The sequence below is a fragment of the Convolutriloba macropyga genome, chromosome 12 (genome assembly GCF_964194025.1).
Source record: "Convolutriloba macropyga chromosome 12, txConMacr16.3, whole genome shotgun sequence".
NCBI lineage: Eukaryota > Metazoa > Xenacoelomorpha > Acoela > Convolutidae > Convolutriloba > Convolutriloba macropyga.
Genome location: NC_134479.1, coordinates 30455231 through 30477819, shown reverse-complemented (window position 1 = coordinate 30477819; position 22589 = coordinate 30455231). Strand labels below are relative to the sequence as shown.

The 22589-nt window shown below is 37.2% G+C and overlaps 1 protein-coding gene across 1 annotated transcript in view; it reads right to left on the bottom strand.

Annotated features, from left to right (window-relative positions):
- The window catches only part of LOC142351243 (uncharacterized), a 36011-nt gene extending 16819 nt beyond the window's left edge, over positions 1-19192 (bottom strand). Inside the window, exons 1-3 of the mRNA XM_075403389.1 lie at positions 19041-19192; positions 18880-18967; positions 18763-18816 (exon numbers count right to left, since the gene is read on the bottom strand). Coding sequence (XP_075259504.1) covers positions 18763-18816; positions 18880-18967; positions 19041-19131 — 233 coding nt within the window. The 5' untranslated portion in view covers positions 19132-19192. The remainder of the gene's footprint in view (positions 1-18762; positions 18817-18879; positions 18968-19040) is intronic.
- Between the last annotated feature and the right edge of the window lie 3397 nt (positions 19193-22589).

Here is a 22589-nt window from a genome sequence, read left to right as displayed (position 1 = left end):
AAAAAAGGGGCAAATATGCAAAAATCATGATAATTGGTTTTATGAAAACTGGTTGTTCCAAGAAGAAAGATTACTTGAGGAAAAGAAAACCGTTATGAAGAGCAAATTGTATTTCAATAGATATATAATGTGAATTGTATATAGAGATGCTTAGCTACAATTTGACAGAAATAAAATTGGCAGATCTCAAAATCTATCTTTTTTTATTAAAAACAAATATTTTCGAAATTCATAGCCAACAAAAGCTTTCGACTAAAAGAGTAGACAGTTTGTCTTGCGACTCCTCGGAAAATTAATTGCGACTGTTATTAATGAGACAAAATCATAACACTATAAAATAACATTCAATACAAGCTGATCTAATAAGTTTCACAAACAACTTTACGAAACCCCAGTTTTGAAGCCGTTAAATTTCTAAGATATTAACCGCGAGAATATAACATCTTCATTTGCGTCTCCTTTGACCATCATAACCTCTTTTTGTAAAACGCCTATCAGAAAATGACAACAAAAGAACCACAAAAACTGAAAAGTATCTAAACTTCACAAAATTCTTCTGAAACAAATTGTCTAAGCCCCGAAGACGTTTAAACAACAGAAAAATTATTGTGTGATTCAACAAAACATTAAAAAGAGCTATAAAGAATGAGGCTAATTTACGAAAATGATACATTGTAAAATACGAAAAACGCAAACCAGAACAAAAAGGTTTAAGTTGAAGAAAACGATTACTCTTTTTTTTAGAAATTCAAATCGCAAGTCAAAACAACCACTAGCTATATACCGATATCGTTTATTAAGTTCATTTGTTTTGTCTATAGTTGGCCACTGAGACCTTTAATTACACAATATTTGGCATATGACAACAAAAATTAACAACAAAACGAAAATAGAAAACTACCAATTTCTGCAAGAGAACGGTGTCGCAGCCCTTCAAACCATATGTTATGAACAAAAATGTTCAATTTCAAATGTTGCTAGGTTTTTTACAGTTAGATTGTTAAATAATGTTACAATTTACAAAAGAAACAAAGACAACAGCAAAAATGGCAAATTATGAACAAAAATCAGAAAATTTTGCATGAAAACTCGTAGTACCAAAAGCAAGAAAATCTTCTATTAAAACAATCGGCCACAAAATTAGTTTGTATTCTACACGGATGAAAGGTTAACCTGAATTTACTGCGAATAGGCAAAATGTTGACTAAAATAATATAAAAAATTGACAAGTTCAAAAAATCACCAAATTTTCTTAAAACAAATACATTCAAGAACAAAAGAAACATTAGGTAACAACCGAATGAATAGAAAAGTTTCACTTGCACCTCTTGAGAGAAAAATGAGATCTTTGGGTGGTTAAACTTAAAAATCAGACTGCCAAAAGAGTAACAATTGAATGCCAAGGACAAGAATTCAGTTAAATTTTACTGAAACTCTTCCTCAAAGCCATAAAAACCCTTTGGTTCTCTGAAAACAAACTGTATCTACATTCGGCCTCAAATTTACGCAAAATTGGAGCTGTCAATAAATGAGCCATCAATAAAACATATTGTCAGTACTTAACATTAAAAAACAAAAGCAAAATTTTTTGAAAAAAAAAACAAAACGCCTCTGATTCTAAGAATCCATATTGTCGAACCTTTCCCTGATTTGGTCGCGCGCCCAGCAAACCGACCAAGTGTTGCAAGTGTTTGCGAATTAGACCAATGGTTGCGTGGACTTCTTAAAATATATAAAAAAGAACGATGCATTTTCAGAAGACTTTCATACGGCGCCTAATTGAAACTAGCGCTCTTTTTGAGATTAGGGAGTCTGTTTTAAGGTTTCTAGGTCACTAACTCTGGCAAACTTTAACAGTGGACCAAAAAAGCATATTTTGTGCTATTTTTGATGAAAGTTTGAATTTTGAAAATCAAAAATTTTTAGCCAAAATAAACTTCAATCAAACAATTCAGCAACGCTCTTCTATCTCTAACGGTAACAACAACACTCTGCCGTTAAAAATGTTATTTTATTTTGAATTAAATTAGCGAAATTGTGTCAAATTTTAGCAAAAAATACTGAAAATGTGAACATAAACAGCCGAATGTTCACAAAACTTTAAACCTCGATAAGTTCCTGTAAAAAACGAAAATCGAAAACATATTTTTAATTCCGTATTCTACGCTGGACGAGCTTTTCAATGATACTACTCAAAATTCTCTACGATGAATATATCGATCGGCCAATATTGACTGAACCAAAAAAACCCAGTTGAGTATTTAGTTCCTCCCTCCCCACTAAAGTGGGGGTCGGAACAATAAAGGTGTCGCTGCATGACATTATAATTGGGTATGTCAGCTTAGCTTAGCTTAAGGGCGTGAAGTAAGTTCGTGCCAATGTATGATTTCGATCAAATCTCAAACATCGAATGGACATCACTATTGTACATAGACCTAACTATCTGGGAATGTCGGACAGTTTCTACTCTGTTCATGGACACAATTTGGTATTTTTGATCACTTACGACTGGTTCAAACGACACGTTATTTGCAGAGAAAAACGATGGATATGCGCCGAATATGGGCCTCGGCTACAAACCGCTTTCTAAAATGTTTCCTCCCCCTTCCTGCAGCAGAAAGCTAGGCTATGTAGGCCAGTGAAAATGGAAAACTTGCTTCAGCCGATAATGTAAGAACAAAAATGTTCTTCACATGGGACATTTTTCGATTTGTTTACAAGACGAATATTCTATGCTTTGAAGTTCCTCAAGGTCATCTGCTTAATACTTACCTCATTACCTGAAACCATAAAAAATGGTCATGCAGCATTACTAATGATTCAATTTTTATCAATCATATTTGATGTTTTATAGTTTTGCCAGGCGCTAATACTTGATGATTAATAAACATTTTTCACCTAAAATAATTGCTTATAGCGAATAACAGTACTGTGTCATCAATAAGATTCCGAACCATGTCGGAAAATTTCGCAGATGGGATAAGCATTTTATACTCGAGTAAAGAGAATCAAAAAAATTCTTAAAGTAATCTACAAATTTACAAAAACCATTTCATCGTTCATATCAGATTTTATTATTACAGAAATTACAACATTGATTAACTGACGGAAAAGCACTGGCATTTTTAGCTCGCACGAAAAACAATCAAGTTAATTTTTTCACATAAATTGATGCACATTTCTGAAGGTAACGAGTTACAAAAACTCGTTTGATAATTTTACCACTAAGACAATAGAAAATTCAACGTCTTTGATTCCAATACTCGCATTGAACAAATCATGAAGAAATTCTAGTAAACAGTTTAGAAAGTTTACCCTTAGCCGTCTGCCTAACATAACCCTGGATAAAAGCAGATTATGACACAGCTTGTTTGCAACGTCTGCCTAACATAACCCTGGATAAATGAAGAGTATGACACAGCTTGTTTGCAACTAGACGGTCACTACATGGACTAGACAAAAAATTGTCACTGTCAGCAGGGGTAAAAAAATTAGAGGAGTTGGTATTTTTTTGAAAAACAAAATAAGGTTCGAAACAGTAAGCAAACACACCAGCAATGAGTGTCAAATTTTGTCACTGAAATTTTGCTATAATAATTTTAATGTTTTTTAACTACAATATACGTCAAACCAAACACGACCAACGAAAACTAAGCACAAGCTTAGGAAACCATTTTGAGAAAAGTGTTCTTCCGGAAGACTATATGTCGGTTATATGTGGGGATTTTAATATATGTGGTCACACCGTTTCGTCTTTTTATCTGCATTATGTAGAAAATGCGAACTGCACTAGAGAAACAAAGACTAGTAATTCTTGTAGTGATGTCGTGTATTCCAACGTTAAAAATGATTCGAAAGTGTCACCAACTACGCTAACAGATCATTATGCGCTCTTTTTTGAATTCTCGGAACAAAAACAATCATTTAGAAAAAGAAAAAGTTGAAGATCGTATCATTAAAATATGGACAAAGCTTAATGACGTAATGCAAATATTAAGCTTCAATTTTATGTGCAACCTGAATTACAGAAGTGTGCACTAACCCTTGATCAATTAAGTTGTGAAGAAGCCATGAAAAATTTTCAGTTTCTGTTGAATAAATGTGTTAAAAAAACTTGTTCCTACGAAAATTTGTAAAGGTACAAAAAATAAATTGTGGGTTGACAACAAGATAAAACAAAAAACGACAACAAAACCAAAAATTTATGAGAACAAAAGACAAAATCGATCAGCTCATATTCACTGCATTACGCAACAAGCTGCAAAAAATTATCAGAAGAAAAGAGAAGTATTACCAGCAATTAATAAATGCAGATGGTCAGAAAAACTCAGATTTTTTTGATTGCATTAGTAGACTAAAAGGCAAATTTGCAACGCAAGATAGGAATAATAAAGAAACAGCTGATAAATTCATAGACTATTTTTCTTCAGTTGCTAAACACTTTTTAAATCAAACTTTGAGTCTAGAAAAGAGAATATATCAAAAAGCCGTAGTATAAGTGTACAATCAATGCGACTAACCCGGGCCACTTTGCTAGAAGTACGGGAAATAACAAATAAAATGCAAACCAAATATAGCACAGATTGTTTGAATTGAACAGTTCTTTTCTGAAGAAACTCGAATGTGAATTTGAGCAAATTTGCAACGCAAGATAGGAATAATAAAGAAACAGCTGATAAATTCATAGACTATTTTTCTTCAGTTGGTAAACACTTTTTAAATCAAATTTTGAGTCTAAAAAAGAGAATATATCAAAAAGCCGTAGTATTGTACAATCAATGCGACTAACCCGGGCCACTTGGCTAGAAGCACGGGAAATAACAAATAAAATGCAAACCAAATATAGCACAGATTGCTTGAATTGAACAGTTCTTTTCTGAAGAAACTCGAATGTGTTATTGTGCCAATACTAAAAAAAATGATCAACAATTCTCGTAACAAAAACAATCATTTATGAAAAGAAAAGGTTGAAGATCGTATCATTAAAATATGGACAAGGCTTAATGACGTAATGCAAATATTAAGCTTCAATTTTATATGCAACCTGAATTACAGAAGTGTGCACTAACCCTTAATCAATTAAAATGTGAAGAAGCCATGAAAAATTTTAAGTTTCTGTTGAATAAATGTGTTGAAAACAAAAGACAAAATCGATCAGCTCAAATTCACTGCATTACGCAGCAAGCTGCAAAAAATGATCAGAAGAAAAAAGACGTATTACCAGCGAATAATAAATGCAGATGGTCAGAAAAACTCAAAACATTTTTTTGACTGCATTAGTAGACTAAAAGGCAAATTTGCAACGCAAGATAGGAATAATAAAGAAACAGCTGATAAATTCATAGACTATTTTTCTTAGTTTTTAAATCAAATTTTGAGTCTAAAAAAGAGAATATATCAAAAAGCCGTAGCATAAGTGTACAATCAATGCGACTAATCCGGGCCACTTTGCTAGAAGTACGGGAAATAACAAATAAAATGCAAACCAAATATAGCACAGACTGTTTGAATTAAACAGTTTTTTTTCTGAAGAAACTCGAATGTGTTATTGTGCCAATAGTAAAAAAATTGATCAAAAAGTGCATCGATGAAAGACGTTTTCTACCGTGCTTGAAAGAAGCCTTCATAGTAGCAGTACATAAAAGTGGTGATGTCCAGGAACCATCTAACTTCAGACCAATTTCTCGACCTCCGAATGTTGCAAAACTCTTTGAAACATACTTGTACAACAAAATATCTAATTTTTTGGAAGTTTTTGATCTCCTGGACGCAATACAATATGGTTTCAGACTACAAAGAAGAACAATTGATGCTTTAGCGCATTTTGTTGAAAACGTTAGGGACACTTTGGAAAACCAGTCAAAGTACTCGATAGGGTTGTTTCTAGATTTGAAAAAAACTATTTGACACAGTTGATCATAACTTACTTCATAAAAATTGTTTGAGAGGCCCAATGCTTGAAATTAAGCAATCTAAGTTATCTGACAGAAAACAAAGTCTTAGATATGCTGCTGGAAAAACAAGTCCGAGAACAGTTACTTTTGGCCTGCCCCATTGTTCAGTTTTAGGACCACTACTTTTCATCATATACGTCAATTACATCAGACAACAATTCAACTGCTCCACAATAACACTCTATGCCGACGATACTGCTCTGCAGCCACAAGAAGATGCAAATGAAGTTCTTTTTCAACGTGATATTGACAAAATCGGCCTCTACTTAAACGATAATAAACTGACGTTCAATGTTGAAAAAAAAATTAATCTAAACTTTGGTGTGAAAACTATGATGAATGATCTAAGAATGAACCATGCAAGCCTTAAAAAAAGCAACAAAGTAAAGTAGTTAGGCGCTTTACTGGACAACCAATTGGATTTCAAAAAACATAAATAGCGTCGCAGGATTTCAAAAAACATATAATTGATGAAATCTTAGTTTTATTATATAATTCTTTTGTTCAACCGGTATTACAGTAAGTACTTATTTAGGGAGCTGCAAACACGACAAGCCTGAAGTTTATCAAAAATAAAATCAAACAAATTGCGCGACTTATTTTCAGGAAACAGTCATCAGTCAACAGCAAAAGAACGGGAAAAATATGGAATCTTCCTGGCGAAAGAGCTACATATTCAAGAGCTTTTCAAAATTTTAACCAAAACAATTAGGCGAGAACATAAAATTGAAGTTAAGAATGAAGTAAGAAACTAAAGCCTAGCAATGAGTTTACTGGTATCAAGCCAAAGAGAATTGGAACAGGAATATGAAAATTGCTAAATTATATACTTAATTTCGACTCAAAATATGTTCATTTTATAAAGAGTTGTTGTAGATCCGGAATAAATACACACCACAATACTTTTCTTGAAAATATTATACAAGGAAATTATATCATAGAATTATTATATCAATTATATCATTTATTATTATAATTATTAAGAAAATGGCAGCCTATTGGAGTGACAACTATAGCTCAATTAGCAGAAAGCTCGAAGAACGGAGCCAATGCTTTGTATAAATTTAGAGAGGAACAAAATAAGTTTGTGAAGGAAAAAATGCGAAAAATAACCTACTACGGTAGCCCGAAATGCTCTGAAACGAAAGAGAAGGTGGTTAATTGTTCCCTACTTCAGCAAGGGAGAGAGTATAATTGAGACAAGAGGCTCAAATTTAAGGTATTATAGCTTATAATGGACCACTTCTAAGGCAAAAAATGATAAATAGAACCAATTTTGGTGCACTCTGGATTTGAATTTTAGCAGTAAACTACCTAGAACAAAATTAACATTAAGTACTTGTATAGGGCCTCAAAATTATAGTACTAGAGCTTATCAAAGATCATTTATACGACTTAAACTGAAAAATGGAACCAATTTTAGCGCATGTTATTAGACTGCACCACCTTGAATTAAGTACACAACCTTGCATTAAGTTAGCAGCATGAATTCTGAAAGACAGCAATTGGTCACAAGCAGCATAAATTCTGAAAAGACCATAAGACTAATACAATTGATGCAAACACTGTTTGAGAGCAATTTACAAAGATAAATCGTTCAATTAAATAAAAAACAGATTTCTCCACGAACCGTAGTTCCCAACAGAATCATTTTGAAACATCGAAAAAATTTGACAAGAAAACATGAATCAAGCAAAAATAAACAAACACAAAATGGCGTTTTTGAGTGATCGTATTCTTAGCTCCCGCGAAAAACGAGAACTGTTGTTTTTGCATCGGAGTTGATTCACACTTCGGAAGAAAACGAATTATCTGATACTAGCTAGAAGATTTGACCACAGACTAGAGAATCCATCTTTCGAGCCACTGATGCGATGAGGAACAAAGAACTTAATATGTATAAGAGCTATAGATCATTGAGTAGAAAGCTTAGCCATTGCTTTGCATAAATATATTGGATTCAGGAATAGGAACGACAGCAACAGAAAATACTAAACGACAGAAGGGTCAAATATTCAACTGAATCAAAGATTTGGGTTTCGGCATCCACTTTTTTCCGCGGAAGAACAAAAAATCATCAGGTAATTAAATCAGCCATAAAGCCAGTTCTGTTCTTTGTTCAACTTTTTCATGGCAGTTCAGAGCTTGTCCCGGTATGTTTTTATCGCTTCAAAAATCGTTTGTCGCCTACTTTGGTCGGTTTTCAACATCTACACCTGAGTTGTGTTCATTCATTCTAATTATTATGCAATTGAAGAGACAGTGCTCAGAAAACAAGTTGCAAAGACTTCGTCATCGGGCCGTTAGATTTTCTAGCCAAAAATGAAGACAAAATAACAAAGCAATTTTACAGAACAAAAAGCTGCATAACTGAAGCAAAATTTCATTGCTTAAAATAAGCTGTGGTGCGAACGCTTTACTAAACAATGCGAGGTGAAACCTTTGAACCCGAAGTTAACTTTTTGTAATATTTCATTGGGTTTGTTAGATTATCAAGAAAAGCACGAAAAAATATTTTTACAACCAAATTGATATTTTGACAGCCAAATTCGCTAATAATTTCAAACAAATCAAACTACCTGTTGAAAACAATGATTCTCACATACACTTAACCTTTTAAAGGGAGTGAACCTTAGCTTAAAAACATGGATAGCATTTGCTCTCGAAATTGTTTAATTTTGAGCTTGGCTTATATTCAGTGTTGTCATCAATACATCATTGATGTCCAATTAATTAGAGAACATCTATGCGCTATTATGGATCTTTGCCCGAAACAGACCTTCAATGGTTAAGAGAAGAAGTGACAAAACAAAAGGAAGCAAAGAAAAGCAGTCGAATTTCAACACACAAAAAACTAAAAAACTGAGAACTGATTTATTTATCTTAAACGCTTGTATCATCATTATTAATTCAAAAAAGCAAAATGATTTCCTGAGTATACTTAAGGCGGTCAATGTGACATTCTGACGCCCAACGAAAAAGACAAAGGATCTAAAACTTCCTTCTCGAAGATTTTTTTCTCGTAAAAAGGGTAGAGAAGGAAATTTTAGAAAAAAACCCATCCCATCCAACACCCGGGAGAACACCCATTCCATCACGAGACGAGCTTCATATATTTAACTGGGCTTTCTTATTTCAATATTATTTATCTTTCCCTGTTGTTTTTTCGCCCGTTTGATTAATCACCCCTTTCTTGCGACCTGAGAATTTTTTCCGGATATGACCAAAAATTACTGACAAAATTTCGATGTTTCAACAATTTTACCTTCTTGCATTTTCCGGTAATTCCGACCGAGCGCTTTAATATCCGTTCCCAATTTTACGAAACGAGCGTAACACACACGAGCGCACCAAACACGTTTCAACAGCATTCACTTTGTTTTTATGTCCGGAAAAACAACGACCTTATTCTGAACTATATATTTTTTCCAAATGCTATGTAGAGTCGGCATTGGTAGGGTATTCAGGTAGGTTTCGGTTTTTCGGGTAGCTTTCTCTGGTGTTATCAGGTAGGTTTAGGTAGTATCTGGTAGGTTATTGAATACATATCAGGTAGGTTGCAGGTAGGTTCCAGGTAGGCATATCCAGGTAGGGTTTTTTTTAAAGTAATCGGTTAGGTTTTCAGGTAGGTTCCTCTGGTGGTATAAGGTAGGTTTCAGTGGTATCCGGTAGGTTTTTGAGTAGGTTTCAGTTAGGTTGCAGGTAGGTCCAGGTAGGTATTTGGTAGATTTTAGGTATTCAGCTAGTTTTTTTTTGAAGTAGTTTTCAATTTGGTCTCTGGTTAGGTTTCAGGTAGGTATCTAGTAGGTTTTTAGGTATTCAGGTAGGTTTACCAGGTAGGTTTTGCAGTATCTAACAGACTTGCTGAAAAAATTTCGCAGCGCTTCGAAGAAAGAAGCTGTCTTTGTTAGACCGGTGAAATCCGATGGTTTTTACTAGAACTGGAAAATCCACAGGAAGTAACAACCAAACAATGATCTCCTCAAATTCGCAGACACAATACTAAGACGACAACACCGAAAGTCACGAGCAGGTCTCTGAAGATCCCCATTTAAAACGTCTGACCAACTTAAAGTTGATGTACGAAAGTGAAATCGAGTCGTGCATCGAATTTATTACATCCGGCATCGACTGCGGCGAGGACTCAGAAACAGTCGAGGAAACTCTCCTTGAAATCAAGGAACTTCAGGAGAAGTACGAACTTACAATTCAAGAACTTTTAGACAAAGCACCATCATCTGATGCAGAAACTCTATGCTCTCATTTGAGCAAACTCAAATTCAAGATACAGAAGATTACTTCCGCATACCGAAAATACAAAAAGGAACTTGTGTCCGCAACACAAAGCAACCAAACAAATAACATCCCGAGGGTGACCTTTGACAACAGCAGTTATCAAACTCATACTGAGGCATCCCTAACGACCAACATTTTCTCAGCACCCGCTGAATACAGTTCTTACAGTGAATCCTTCCTTAACAATGCTGCACCCAGTAGCTTAATGGGAGATTCAAACACAATTTTGCCGCCGGCAAATTTGTCGCAACAACTCACCACCACATCTGCTGACGTATCAGGCACCAGCACCATCAACAATGCCTTGTCTGGAGTTACCTCTGGTGGCTTCAATTCCACTTCCGCAAAAATCGACGGCGCATTTCCCTCATTCCATGTTTCTCATCAGGCGGCCCAAACTTCTTCTTTAAATCCGCCAATCAGAACTTCGCAACCATCCTTTACACTTCCAACAGTTGGTATTGTGCCTCAGACTCCTAGCTCAATGTCTTCTTGTTTTCAGAAATCGGTTCCGAAGTTACAGGCAACAAAGTTTGATGGAGATCCATTAAGTTGGTTAAAGTGGTTCAGTGTGTTTCAAGCAACAATTGATCGTTCTCCAATGTCCTCTGCAGAAAAAATGATTCATCTGCAATCGCTCCTGATTGGAGAAGCAAAAGCACTGGTTGACGGCTATGGCTGCAATGGCAGTCTGTACGCACCCGCTTTAGCACGTATGGAATAACATTTTGGTAATCCGAACAGGATTGTCAATGCCTTCCTCGAAAAACTGTCACATTTTAGACCCCCTAACCTGACAATCCCAGACAGTTATACGCAGTTCACTGCTTTCCTTTTAACCCTTGTGGACACATTTCAGCAACTTGGATTCAACTATGACATACATTCCACTACAAATGTCAATCAAGCCTTAAACAAGCTTCCAACACCAGTCCGCTTGGAATGGAATAAGCACGTTTTGGAAAGAAGTTTACTTCAACCATCTCTGAGAGAGCTTTCGGAGTGGCTTCTAATCTATGCGAAGGCTTGCAGAGATTTACCAACCTCTTGTGCATCAGCTCAACCTCCAAGCACTCATTCAAAGGCCTCTAACCATCTTTGGAAGCAATCGAATCAGCAAACCCAATTCAACCGTCCGTCCAACAGATCACACCAGGATCAACGCACAAACCCGTCAAATAGCTTTCAACCAAGCTCTGCGAAAGGTGTCGTTTGTCCAAACAACGGTAGCTGTCAGTATTTATACAAATGTTCTCATTTCCAAGATCTGTCTCCACTCGATAGACGAGAACACGTGAAAAAATTGAAACTATGTTTCAACTGTTTTGGTAGTCACCATGTACAGCAATGCACATCAAAAAATGTTTGTCGCTCTGCAGACTGCGGCAAAAAGCACCACACAATGCTCCATGAAAGCTTCATTGCAAAAAATCAAGCAATCCGACCCTCTTCAACAGTTAAATCGGTTCAACTGCATGGAACAGGTCAAGTTGCTTTCTTACCAGTTCAACTGTCTAACCGGGAGAAAACGTTTGAGACATATGCTTATCTCGACAACGGAAGTTGCCAGAGCCTCCTCCTCCAATCTGCAGCTCTGATTCTAGGTATTGATATGAACACTTTTGGCAAGATGCCTATTAGTGGCTACCACACAACAAAAGAAATAGATTGTTCTCCAGTGTCTTTAAAAATTAAACCTTATCAGTCTAATAAGACACCAATCCTTGTAAACGAAGTCTTGGCAGTACCCGATTTGAATATGAACCCTGTTAACACTAATGAGCTGAACAAGCTTTGCAAGAAATTTGAACATCTCAATCACATTTCGTTCCCCAATGTTGATGAAAATAAAGTCTCAATAATCATTGGCATCGACAATCTGGAACTGATCCATTACAGTAAGGTGATTAAAGGCCCAAAAAACACGCCCTGGGCTGTAGAAACTCCTCTAGGATGGACATGTGCAGGTAAAACTAGCGTCACAGCAGACGAACAGAATCCAGTGTTCAAAACACAAATCAACTCTCATCCTCATCTAGACAATGAACTCTTCACAAAAGTACAACAGTGGATGAAAATTGAGAACTACGGTATAGCTTCATCAAAAAGGGCTATGTCTAAAAATGATGAAAAATCTCTGCAAATCCTTGAGTCGACTACAAACTTTTCTGATGGTCACTACGAAATAGGCCTTCTTTGGAAGGAAAACGCCAAGTTACCAAACAACAGATGGCTAGCAGAAAAACAGTTAAAACAATTAAACAAAAAACTCTCAACAAAACCAGATCTACAAAGTAAGTACGAAGAGACGCTCCAGAAAGATCTTCAAAATGGTTGTTGTCAAAGTTGATCCAGCTACAGACAAAGAAACAGCATGTTCTTATCTTCTTCATCATCCCGTTTCAAATGAAAACAAACCCGGAAAAATCAGGAGAGTCACCAATGCATCCAGTGTTTTTCAGGGTCAATCCTTGAATTCAAACCTTTTGAAGGGACCCGATTTGTTGAGTAATCTTGTGGGAGTCATATTAACATTCCGCGAGCAACAAGTGGCAATTTCAGCAGACATTGAGCAAATGTTTATGCAAATTAAAGTTGCTCCCTCTGATCGTGCGTTTCTTCGGTTTCTCTGGAACCACAATGGCAAAATCGAAGAGTATCAATACACACATCATATCTTCGGCGCAACATCTTCCCCATGCATAGCGTCCTACGCTCTTCGTCGTTCAGCACGTGACAATCAGGACAAATTTCCTCAAGTTTTGCACGTCATTGAGCGTAATGTTTACATGGATGACCTATATATCTCGACAGCAGACGTTGAAAGTGCTGTAAACGTTATGAACAGCACCAAAGAGTGCCTTTCACTTGGTGGTTTCAACCTCACAAAGTGGAACTCTAATTCAGACGAGTTCTTGAAAAACGTCGCAAACGAAAATCTTTTGAAGCCTGATCTACCATCACCTCAACCTCAAAAAGTTTTGGGTTTACCGTGGAACGCGAGCACGGACGAGTACATCATTGACAAAAGGCTTTTCAAAAGGTTCCCCAATGATCAATTCACAACACAGAGGAAACTTTTGAAGTTCGTCGCTTCAATTTTTGATCCCCTTGGCGTTATAGCCCCTTTAACAATCAGAGTGAGGAAAATTTTGCAAGCGATTTGGAATAAAGGTCCACAATGGGACGCACCTCTGGACGTTCAGCAGTTCCCAGACTTTCTCCAATTCAAAAACGAACTTCCAACTTATCAGAATATCAGCATTCCACGTGCTCTCTTCCGTAGAAACACGAAAATTCAGTCAACAGCTCTTCACACGTTCACAGACGCTTCAGAGTATGCTCTATCAGCAGTGTCTTATCTAAGAACTGAGTACGTTGATAAAACAGTTGATGTAGTGTTCATGATGGGCAAAGCCAGAGTAGCTCCGATCAAGAGGATGACTATTCCAAACCTGGAGTTGCAAGCGGCAGTGTATGGCGCGCAATTAGCTCAGTTTATCAAAGAACAGCAAGATTTGGAAATCGGAAATTACTTTTTCTGGTCCGATAGTACAACTGTACTCCATTGGTTGAGAACTCCAGAAATGCGGCATCGAATTTTCGTTGCCAATAGACTAGCAAAGATTCTCGACGTCTCTTCATCTCTCAATTGGCGCTACATCGCTTCTTCTGATAATCCCGCTGATGACGGCTCAAGAGGCTATGAGGTTCGACAGAGTAATGCAACTTCTCGTTGGTTGAGTGGACCATCATTTCTCCGCTCCGAAGAAAAAGAGTGGCCTTGTCAAGATCTCTTGAAGCATAACCCACTGGTATTCTCAATACAGCCATTGGAAGCCCCTAAACCGTCAACTGAAGGGTGTGTAATGGATATTACACGTTTTAGCAACTGGAATCAGTTGATAAGAGTGACTGCGTACTGCTTCTTTTTCCGCGACCTTTGCAAGAAGCGAAGCAAACATTTGGCTCTCTCTCATCATACCTTTGCGTACAGGTATCTGATCCAGGTATCGCAGATTGAAAATTTTGCAGACGAAATATCTGCTCTACGTAAGGGAAAGGAAATTTCAGCATCAAGTCGTTTGAAAGACCTTTGTCCGTATGTTGACAATAATGATCAGCTCCGCGCCAAAGGTCGGTTGTCCAAGGCAACGGTTTTGGAGACTGCCCGACACCCAATCATTCTGGATGGTCTAAACCCAATTGTGAAGCTGCTCATCAAAAATTTTCACCTTACTAACACTCACTCAGGAGTTGAACAAACGCGCTGCCTCCTTATGCAATACTATTGGATTTTGAAATGCCGAGCTGTCGTTAGGCAGACAGTCCGCCAATGCATTCCTTGTCGGCGAATGATACAGGAAATCCAGCAACCTCAAATGTCTGATCTACCATGCGAGCGGTTACCAAGTGAGCACCACTTTGTCTTTGCGACGACAGGACTCGACTTCATAGGTCCTTTCCCCGTATCTCAATGCGGCAGACACGCTACACGCTACGTACTTCTGTTCACCTGCTTGGTGGTAAGAGCAGTTCACTTGGAGATAGCAGAAAACCTGTCTACAGACTCAACAATGAATTGCATCCGCAGATTCATTAGTCGCCGCGGAAAGCCAAAAAAATTTCTCTCCGACAACGGGAAATCTTCTGTCAGCTCTTGTACGGAACTAAAGAAAGGTATCGAAGCACTCAGAGCATCAAAGGAATTTGCCTCAAAACTCCATATTCTTGATATTGAAATTGAATGGAAGTTTAATCCTCCCTTTGCACCACATTTTGGTGGCAGTTGGGAAAGGCTAATTCAGGTGTTCAAATTGTCTTTGTACAAGGTCATTGGATCAAGAACACTGACACATGAAACGTTGTCTACCTTCACTTGCGAAATAGAATCTAACATGAACTCTCGTCCCCTCACATACACTTCGAGTGACATTAATGATCCACTTCCCCTAACACCAAACCATTTTCTTTTGGGCAGACCCACTGTTAATTTTCCACCTGGTGTTTTTTTCGAGAGAAAGATTACAATCTCAAAGTCTTGGAGAACTTCACAACACTTGGCCGAACACTTCTGGAACAGATTTCTTAGAGAATATATCCCAAACCAGCAGAAACGTTCGAAATGGACTAAAGGTTGTCCGAATTTACAAGTAGGCGATCTAGTTTGGGTTTTAGAGGATTTCACGCCTCGAGGTCTTTGGCCACTGGCCAAAGTCATTGAAGTATATCCTAGTTCGGACCAAATTGTCAGATCCGTTAAACTAAAAACCGCATTTGGGGAAAAAATTCGCCCTGTTGTTAAATTAAGCAAAGTTCTAGCTGACTAATTTTTATCAATGATTCAAACACTAATTTACAAGGTTCGCCTCTTTGTAAGTTCTGGTATTAGGAAAAGAACAATTTTTTCATGACAATTTGTACTCAAATTTTGCTTTTTCTGCGCGGGTAGAAAATTGCTACACCGTAGCAACCTGTCACTCCCCTCAGAGCATTGACATCTATATTTTGACCTCCTCGTTAAATTTTCTGCGGATCCGCAGTTTTGCGAAATGTTTACTTTATTTTTTTGCGTTTATCGGTTTATTACGCTTTTTAACCGCTTATTCTCACGTACTTCGTTTATCTTCGCAAAAACGTTCATTGAAATCCGTAAGTTGATTTTCTTGCGTAACGTCAGTTATTCGTTTATCTCGAAACTTGTTTCTTTGTTAATGGGTCACCAAGTTTGCATTTTCAACCAAGAATTGTCTTTAATTTTATGGACTTACTTTACTATTCTTTGCAATCCTGCAAATGGGGCCGGCTATGTCATCAATACATCATTGATGCCCAATTAATTAGAGAACATCTATGCACTATTATGGATCTTTGCCCGAAACAGACCTTCAATGGTTAAGAGAAGAAGTGACAAAACAAAAGGAAGCAAAGAAAAGCTGTCGAATTTCGACACACAAAAAACTAAAAAACTGAGAACTGATTTATTTATCTTAAACGCTTGTATCATCATTATTAATTCAAATAGGCAAAATGATTTCCTGAGTATACTTAAGGCGGTCAATGTGACAAGTGTAATTTATTAGTCCGTCCCAAATATGTTATAAAAACTTTTGTGTTTCTTAGTCTTTCTGAAAAATTTATCTGTGGTTGTCTCCTTCCAAGGGTACTTCCAAAGGTAGTTATTATTTATTAGTGACGCCACTACTTAATAGATGCTATTTTTGCCCTAATTTCATGCATTATAGTAACCTCTGATCTAAGCTTTGATCTTCTGCTAAGCCACATTTTTCCAAACGTTTGACAAACTAGAGCTCCAAAACATAAACTTTAATACATTTCATTACCTTGTTTTTCTCTTAAATGATTTGATAATTTTTATTTATTGAAAAGAAACTGTTCGCTTAATCAAATCAGACAGGTAACCGGTTCTGTAATTTCATCAATTCTTAGGTGTTTCATTCAAGGCACGTAATGTTATGCTTTTTCAGTCAACGTTTGTGCGAAACCTTTGTGATTTCTGTAGACTAGTTTAATTCACTCATTCCATTTACAATCCATTTAGAGATTCGTAGCTCAGCAAACAATTTGCAAACACCTTTATCGTTTGAGTGAAAATTTTAATCTCAATTAAAATTATTTGAACGAATAATTAAACAGATTTGCTTCAGTAGTTTACAGTAATTCTAGAGTTGTGATAAAGAATCTGCAGTTGTGACTAAAAACAGGCTTATTCTGGGCATAAAGCTAACAAAAACATCATAAATAGGGGGGGGGGGGGCATTTTTGACAATGATTCAAGAAAATTAAGTGACCCATCCGTTGCTGTCAGTCAGAAAAAAAATCGCGTTGCAAAAAGTGAGAGCCCCCCCCCCCCGTTAAGGTTCTCGTCCGCTTTTTATACTACTGAGATGAAACCCTTTCTGCTGTTTTTTTGCATGCATTTTGGTTTGCTTTCGATTATCGAGATAAAGTATGAACACATTAAATGTATTAAAATTGTTTGAATTCTAAACAACTCAATTTCCTACAAAAACAAAAAATATTGAAAACAAAATATTTGAATTGGGATGGGAGTCAATCACATTGACCTTATATATATATACTTCAAAAAAAGTGTTTCATTTCCCATGATTTTCATTTTATTTACGCCATTGCTCTTTCTTTTCTGTAGATCTTTATTTTTCATTTTTTGAATATTTTGGCTTCCAGATCTGAGATGCTGATGAGATTACTGGTACTTCATAGCCCTTAAATGCAATCTGTTGCATACTACGGTTGGACAGCTCGGAATCTTTCCGCTTCAGAAAGCATTATGCTTTCCAAGCTTTGCATTTCTTCTGCAATTACCTTCCAGTTTGACTTACTGGCTAGCACTCAACCGCTAACTTTTTGCTCTGATACAACCTCGAGCGGTTCTGGTTTAAGGTCTCAGCTTCTTTGATCAGCAGATACGATTTACTTTCAATTTCATTTTGTTAATTTCACAAACTTCAACAGCAATTATATCTTCATTAAAAAGATTGCGATCCATTGCTACAAATTTGGCATCACCTGCACATCCATACGCTTGACTCCTTCTGAGAGCTAGGTTAGGAATATCATTAAAACAGAAGATCAAACGTCCTAGGAGTGATCCTTGATGAACTGTTAGTTACAGTCTCAGTCTCTGATATTTCAGCCCACAGCCAGTCTGTTCTACTTTATCCAATAATAGTTAAAACCTTTCTCAAATCCAGATGCACAAAACCAAACATACAACCCCACTTTTCCGGTGATTTATCTCGATCAACGTGTCATCAGCAATCATAGGGGAGCTGCTCATCAGTTTTCAATAACAGTACTATTTGTTAACGACTTGGATGCACAGTACATTCTTCAACTTGTTCATGCTCCAATGAACTCTTTACTCAACGAGGGCAATCAATTCACAGGTTCATATTTCTTTGGAGCAGCACTTTTTCATCAACTGTTGGGTTTAGCAACAAACAAAGATCTAAGGTCAAGGATCCTTCTTTCTTTCATCAGCTTTCTTTCGGTTTGTTTAACTTATTGCATCAACACATTGTTGATGATTGACCTTGCTTCATCAGCACTTTCGATTAATGAACGTCTGTTTCGTTGTAACTCACTCTTTCGTTCACTGACCCTTTTTCTGTGCCCCCTTAAGCATAAAGGCCGTGCTGTTTAAATTTGTGCTCAAGTGCTACTTATAGCGTTTTCCGTGAAATTGAGATCAGCCAACGATTCAAAAATCGCTGAACAAGTATGGAGCTAGAGGGGAAAATGCTGGTACTTTAAATTGATGCTCAATCACCCATGTCTTGGAAATTCTAAAATATTCACTCAATCAATCTTTATCGGATGGTCTGTACACTTAATATACATAGACTGACACTCTGATTGAGGGGAGCGATCAATGTGAAATCAACTTCGAATACCGTTAAATCAAAATCATTGCGAATGATGAAGGATTTAAAATCCTACTAATGCTTTGAGTAATCACCGAGCGTACCTGTATTGCTTGCTAACAACTGCCTCGAATGATGATGCGCTGTCAACTTCCAATCTAAACAGATGGTCCGATGTCTCTGCTGAAAGCCCACAATTCAAACCACTTTTATGAACTAACTTTGTAAACATATCGGCATATGCGACCATAATCGGAAACATGAATGGCCCCAGTGATTTCATGACTTCTAAGGAGTTTTCTTCAGAGCCTATAAAATATTGTAGCCTTTAACTAAACAGCAAAATCGAAAACTCAATTGATATATTGGACATTTAGCTCACATGAAGCAGCGAAATGTTGTTCAGCTTTCCTCAGCAACAGATTGACTTTAGACACAAATTCTTCCATGGTGATTTTAACATCGGATTCCATTTTACAACTGAAAATATCAGGGTGGTATTCCTCCGCATCAGGTTCAATTCTTAATCAATTAGATCTGTAAGTCAAAAACAAAAAAAATGATGAATTTGAAAAAGGTTCGACGTAAACAATCTGAAACACCTTCTCAGCAAGACACTGTTCTCCTTCTAAGCAAATGAAAAAAAACCTTCTAAGCAAATGAAGCTGTTCTCCTAATAGAAGCAAAGAACTTAGCACGTAACTTAGCACTTGAAAACATCAAGAGAATTTGCCCTGCCTTGAGTTTTGTTGTTGAAAATTTATTTTCAGCCCCGTCAGATTTATAGGTTGCAGGTAAAACACTGCAGTCTCTGGGGGGCACAACTCAAGGCCACCCATTGCTATGGCTATGTATGGAGCCGCAACATTTCCCTTCCTCAGGCTTGTCCAGAGTACGCGACGGCAGCGTAGCAGGACGTTCGGAGGACTTACTGTTGTTCTTCAAACAACTCACTGAACATGGTAGCTATTTTGGCCATAGTGTGAACGCCCCGAAGAGTCAATTAATAGTAAAAGAGGCGTCAAAGATCAAGGCCCTCAAGTTGATTGAGGGGACGCCAGTTGAAACTGAATCATCTCCTCAGAACGCTTACCCATGCCTGACAAAAGGCGCGCAACAAAAATTAAATTTTGTGCCCAAGACAACGCCAAACTCACGGAAAATTTTCACAGACGCAGATGCCTACATTCAAATGCACGTCCCACTGTCGTTCTTTGACTCTCCGGTGTCTCAATCCGCAAGGAGATTATATTCGCTACCAACCCGGGAGGGTAGACTTAACATCAGGGAGCCAATATCTTATGAAATGGAGGACGCTGCTTCGCTAACCACATGTCTCCTCTTGAAAATGAGGATCGAGCAAATGCTCATCTCGACCAAGAACGCATAACGCACGACCAAACATCCACACGCCTGAAAATTATTCGATCGCGTAAGAAGGTTCTTATGACAAGACTTCAGAACGAGCAAAGCCACGTAATAGAAATTGCTCGCAAAAAGGAGCCTCGAACTGGCTCACAGCTCTACCGCTTAACCGTTACTATTTTCCACTAAGGAAGTCCAAATTAGGAGACGGGCGTTGCTTTAGACAAAACATTGGGGACAAATAAACGCCCATGAATTGTCCATAAGGGGGAATCTTTAAACTATCACATGCTCTCCACTGTGCGAATGGGGATATAAACACGTGAGAAACAACGAGATCCGAGACGTTTTTTGCTGAAATCATGCATGACATTTGCTATGGAGTGGAAGTTGAGCCGACTCTTCAGTTGCTTCAAGGCGAGACCGTTATACACAGAACTCCTAGCTCTGATGAAAACGCGCGACTAGACATTGAAGCGAATGGTATATGGGCGTCGAGGTCCAGCCATTACTTCTTCGATGTGAAGACCTTTAACCCACTTGCCAGGTCATGGCCAAAAAACTCCATAAAAAGCGTACAAGTATCAGCAGTCGTTTAAGTGCCTGAAATATGAGCAACGATTACTCGACGTCGATAAGTGTAACTTCGTTACGCTTGTGTTTTCCCGCATAGGGGGGATGCAGGACCATCCGCAAAGCGCATCATAAAACAACTAGCTAGTAAAAATGCTGAAAAGAAAGACGAATCATACTCTAACGTAATAACGTACGTAGAAGCGAAATAAACTCTGCTCTTCTGCGCAGCGCTATCATTTGTGTCATATGGTGCCGTGGTTCCAAACGGCCGACCGACATTGATAGCTCTTGCAGTGTCATAGTGCGGGAGGTGAGACTAGATTCATAATATATTAGCTTCTATAGTAATTGCATAGGCAGCAAAATCTGCGCGTGAAGGTGTCGCTCTCTAAAAATTTCATCCTAGGGAATTGTAAGTAATGTTAGTTATCCATTTCCATTCTTTTTTGACCTTTTCTTTAAATCTGTTGTACTGCTGAAGATATTGTACAAATTTGCTGTCTTTACCCGAAAAAGCGAATTTTTCATCGAATTCAGAAAAAAAATTGTTATTACAATGCAATCGCAGGCTGCCGGTAGAGCAAGGGGTGCATAGCAGAAAGCTATAAAATGAGAGTGAGAGCCGAATATTCAGCGGTTTCTGGGATTTGATACGAATCTACATCTGAATATCACAATCAAATATGTTATACGCTGTATATAAACAATCAGAGCCAATTAGAGATCGAATTGACATTGGTCAAAGCTGCAGAGAATGAAATGTCAATGAAAAACTAAAATTGATATAAAGAAAAAGAAAGCTTCGGATTATTTTCATCGTCAGAATTTAACAGTCTGTAGTGACCCTATGAACTCTACTAAAGATGATCCCGAGTTTTTAAAAGCGCAAAACATACATTTTTTAGTACTTTTTTAACAAAATGCTCTTGAAAGTGACAACTGATTTATAGCTAATTATTTATATATATATAAATATATATATATATATATATATATATATATAACATTATATATTCAACCACTTGTCTTACAAATTTTTGGTTCAAACATCAGAACTGAGCTTATGTCAGAGAATAATTATGATGTCCAAACTTTGCGACCAAATACTGTGTTAGGGAAAGACAAACAGAGCAAGGCCTCTGGGACCAAGTTATCTTGGTAAATGCAAAAAGAGATAACACCGAGGGCTAAATCGGTAGAAATTGAGTATCGCAATCCATAATAAGTTTTAACCAACTTCAGAAGCTGCCGTCCTTACGTTTTGTTTTTGTTAAACTTAAATTGAAATAATCTTTCTTCAAGCTAAGTTTTTCTTGTAAAATCTGAATTCAATTAGTTGAGACCTTTCAAATTTCTCATAAGGATACGGAAGGTTTTTAGAACACCATTTAAATAAAAGGGATTCCTTTTTGACGACAGAAAATTGTTTTTCGTTTACAAAAGTAAAAAACAACAAGCTCGGAACAGATGTCAGAGTTTGGTTTAGCGGCACGGAAAGGAAAGAAGATCTCTTTAGAGGAAGCACGGCAGAGACTACATCACAGGATCACTGCAGCTGAAACACATGGAAAATAGGAAGTCCTGTGAGTGCCTAATATTTAGGAGCGAGCGGAATTAGAGCAAGTTGCTGGGATTGTCTGACATTAGTGCAAAGTGGTTTTAGTGGTCAGAGATTGTGTGGAGCTTCTTTAGTGTGCAAAATCTTCCTAAAAGCAGTAATTTGAAAAGTGTACCAATGAGAACAGCTGCGACGCATCGAAAAATCACAAGTCTTAGGTAACTTCAAAACAAAGGTGCTATTTGTGTTAGTTTTGTATATTTAATTTAACAACTGGAAACTGCGGCAAAATTTTTCAATTTTCATCGGAACACGGTATGTATCAAATTTAAAACAGTTTCCGGTTCAATTAATCTAGGAACCCATTAGGTTGTGTGTTTTACTATTCATTATAGTTTTGGTCTTGCTTTTTTCCGCCAAAGGCAATAGACA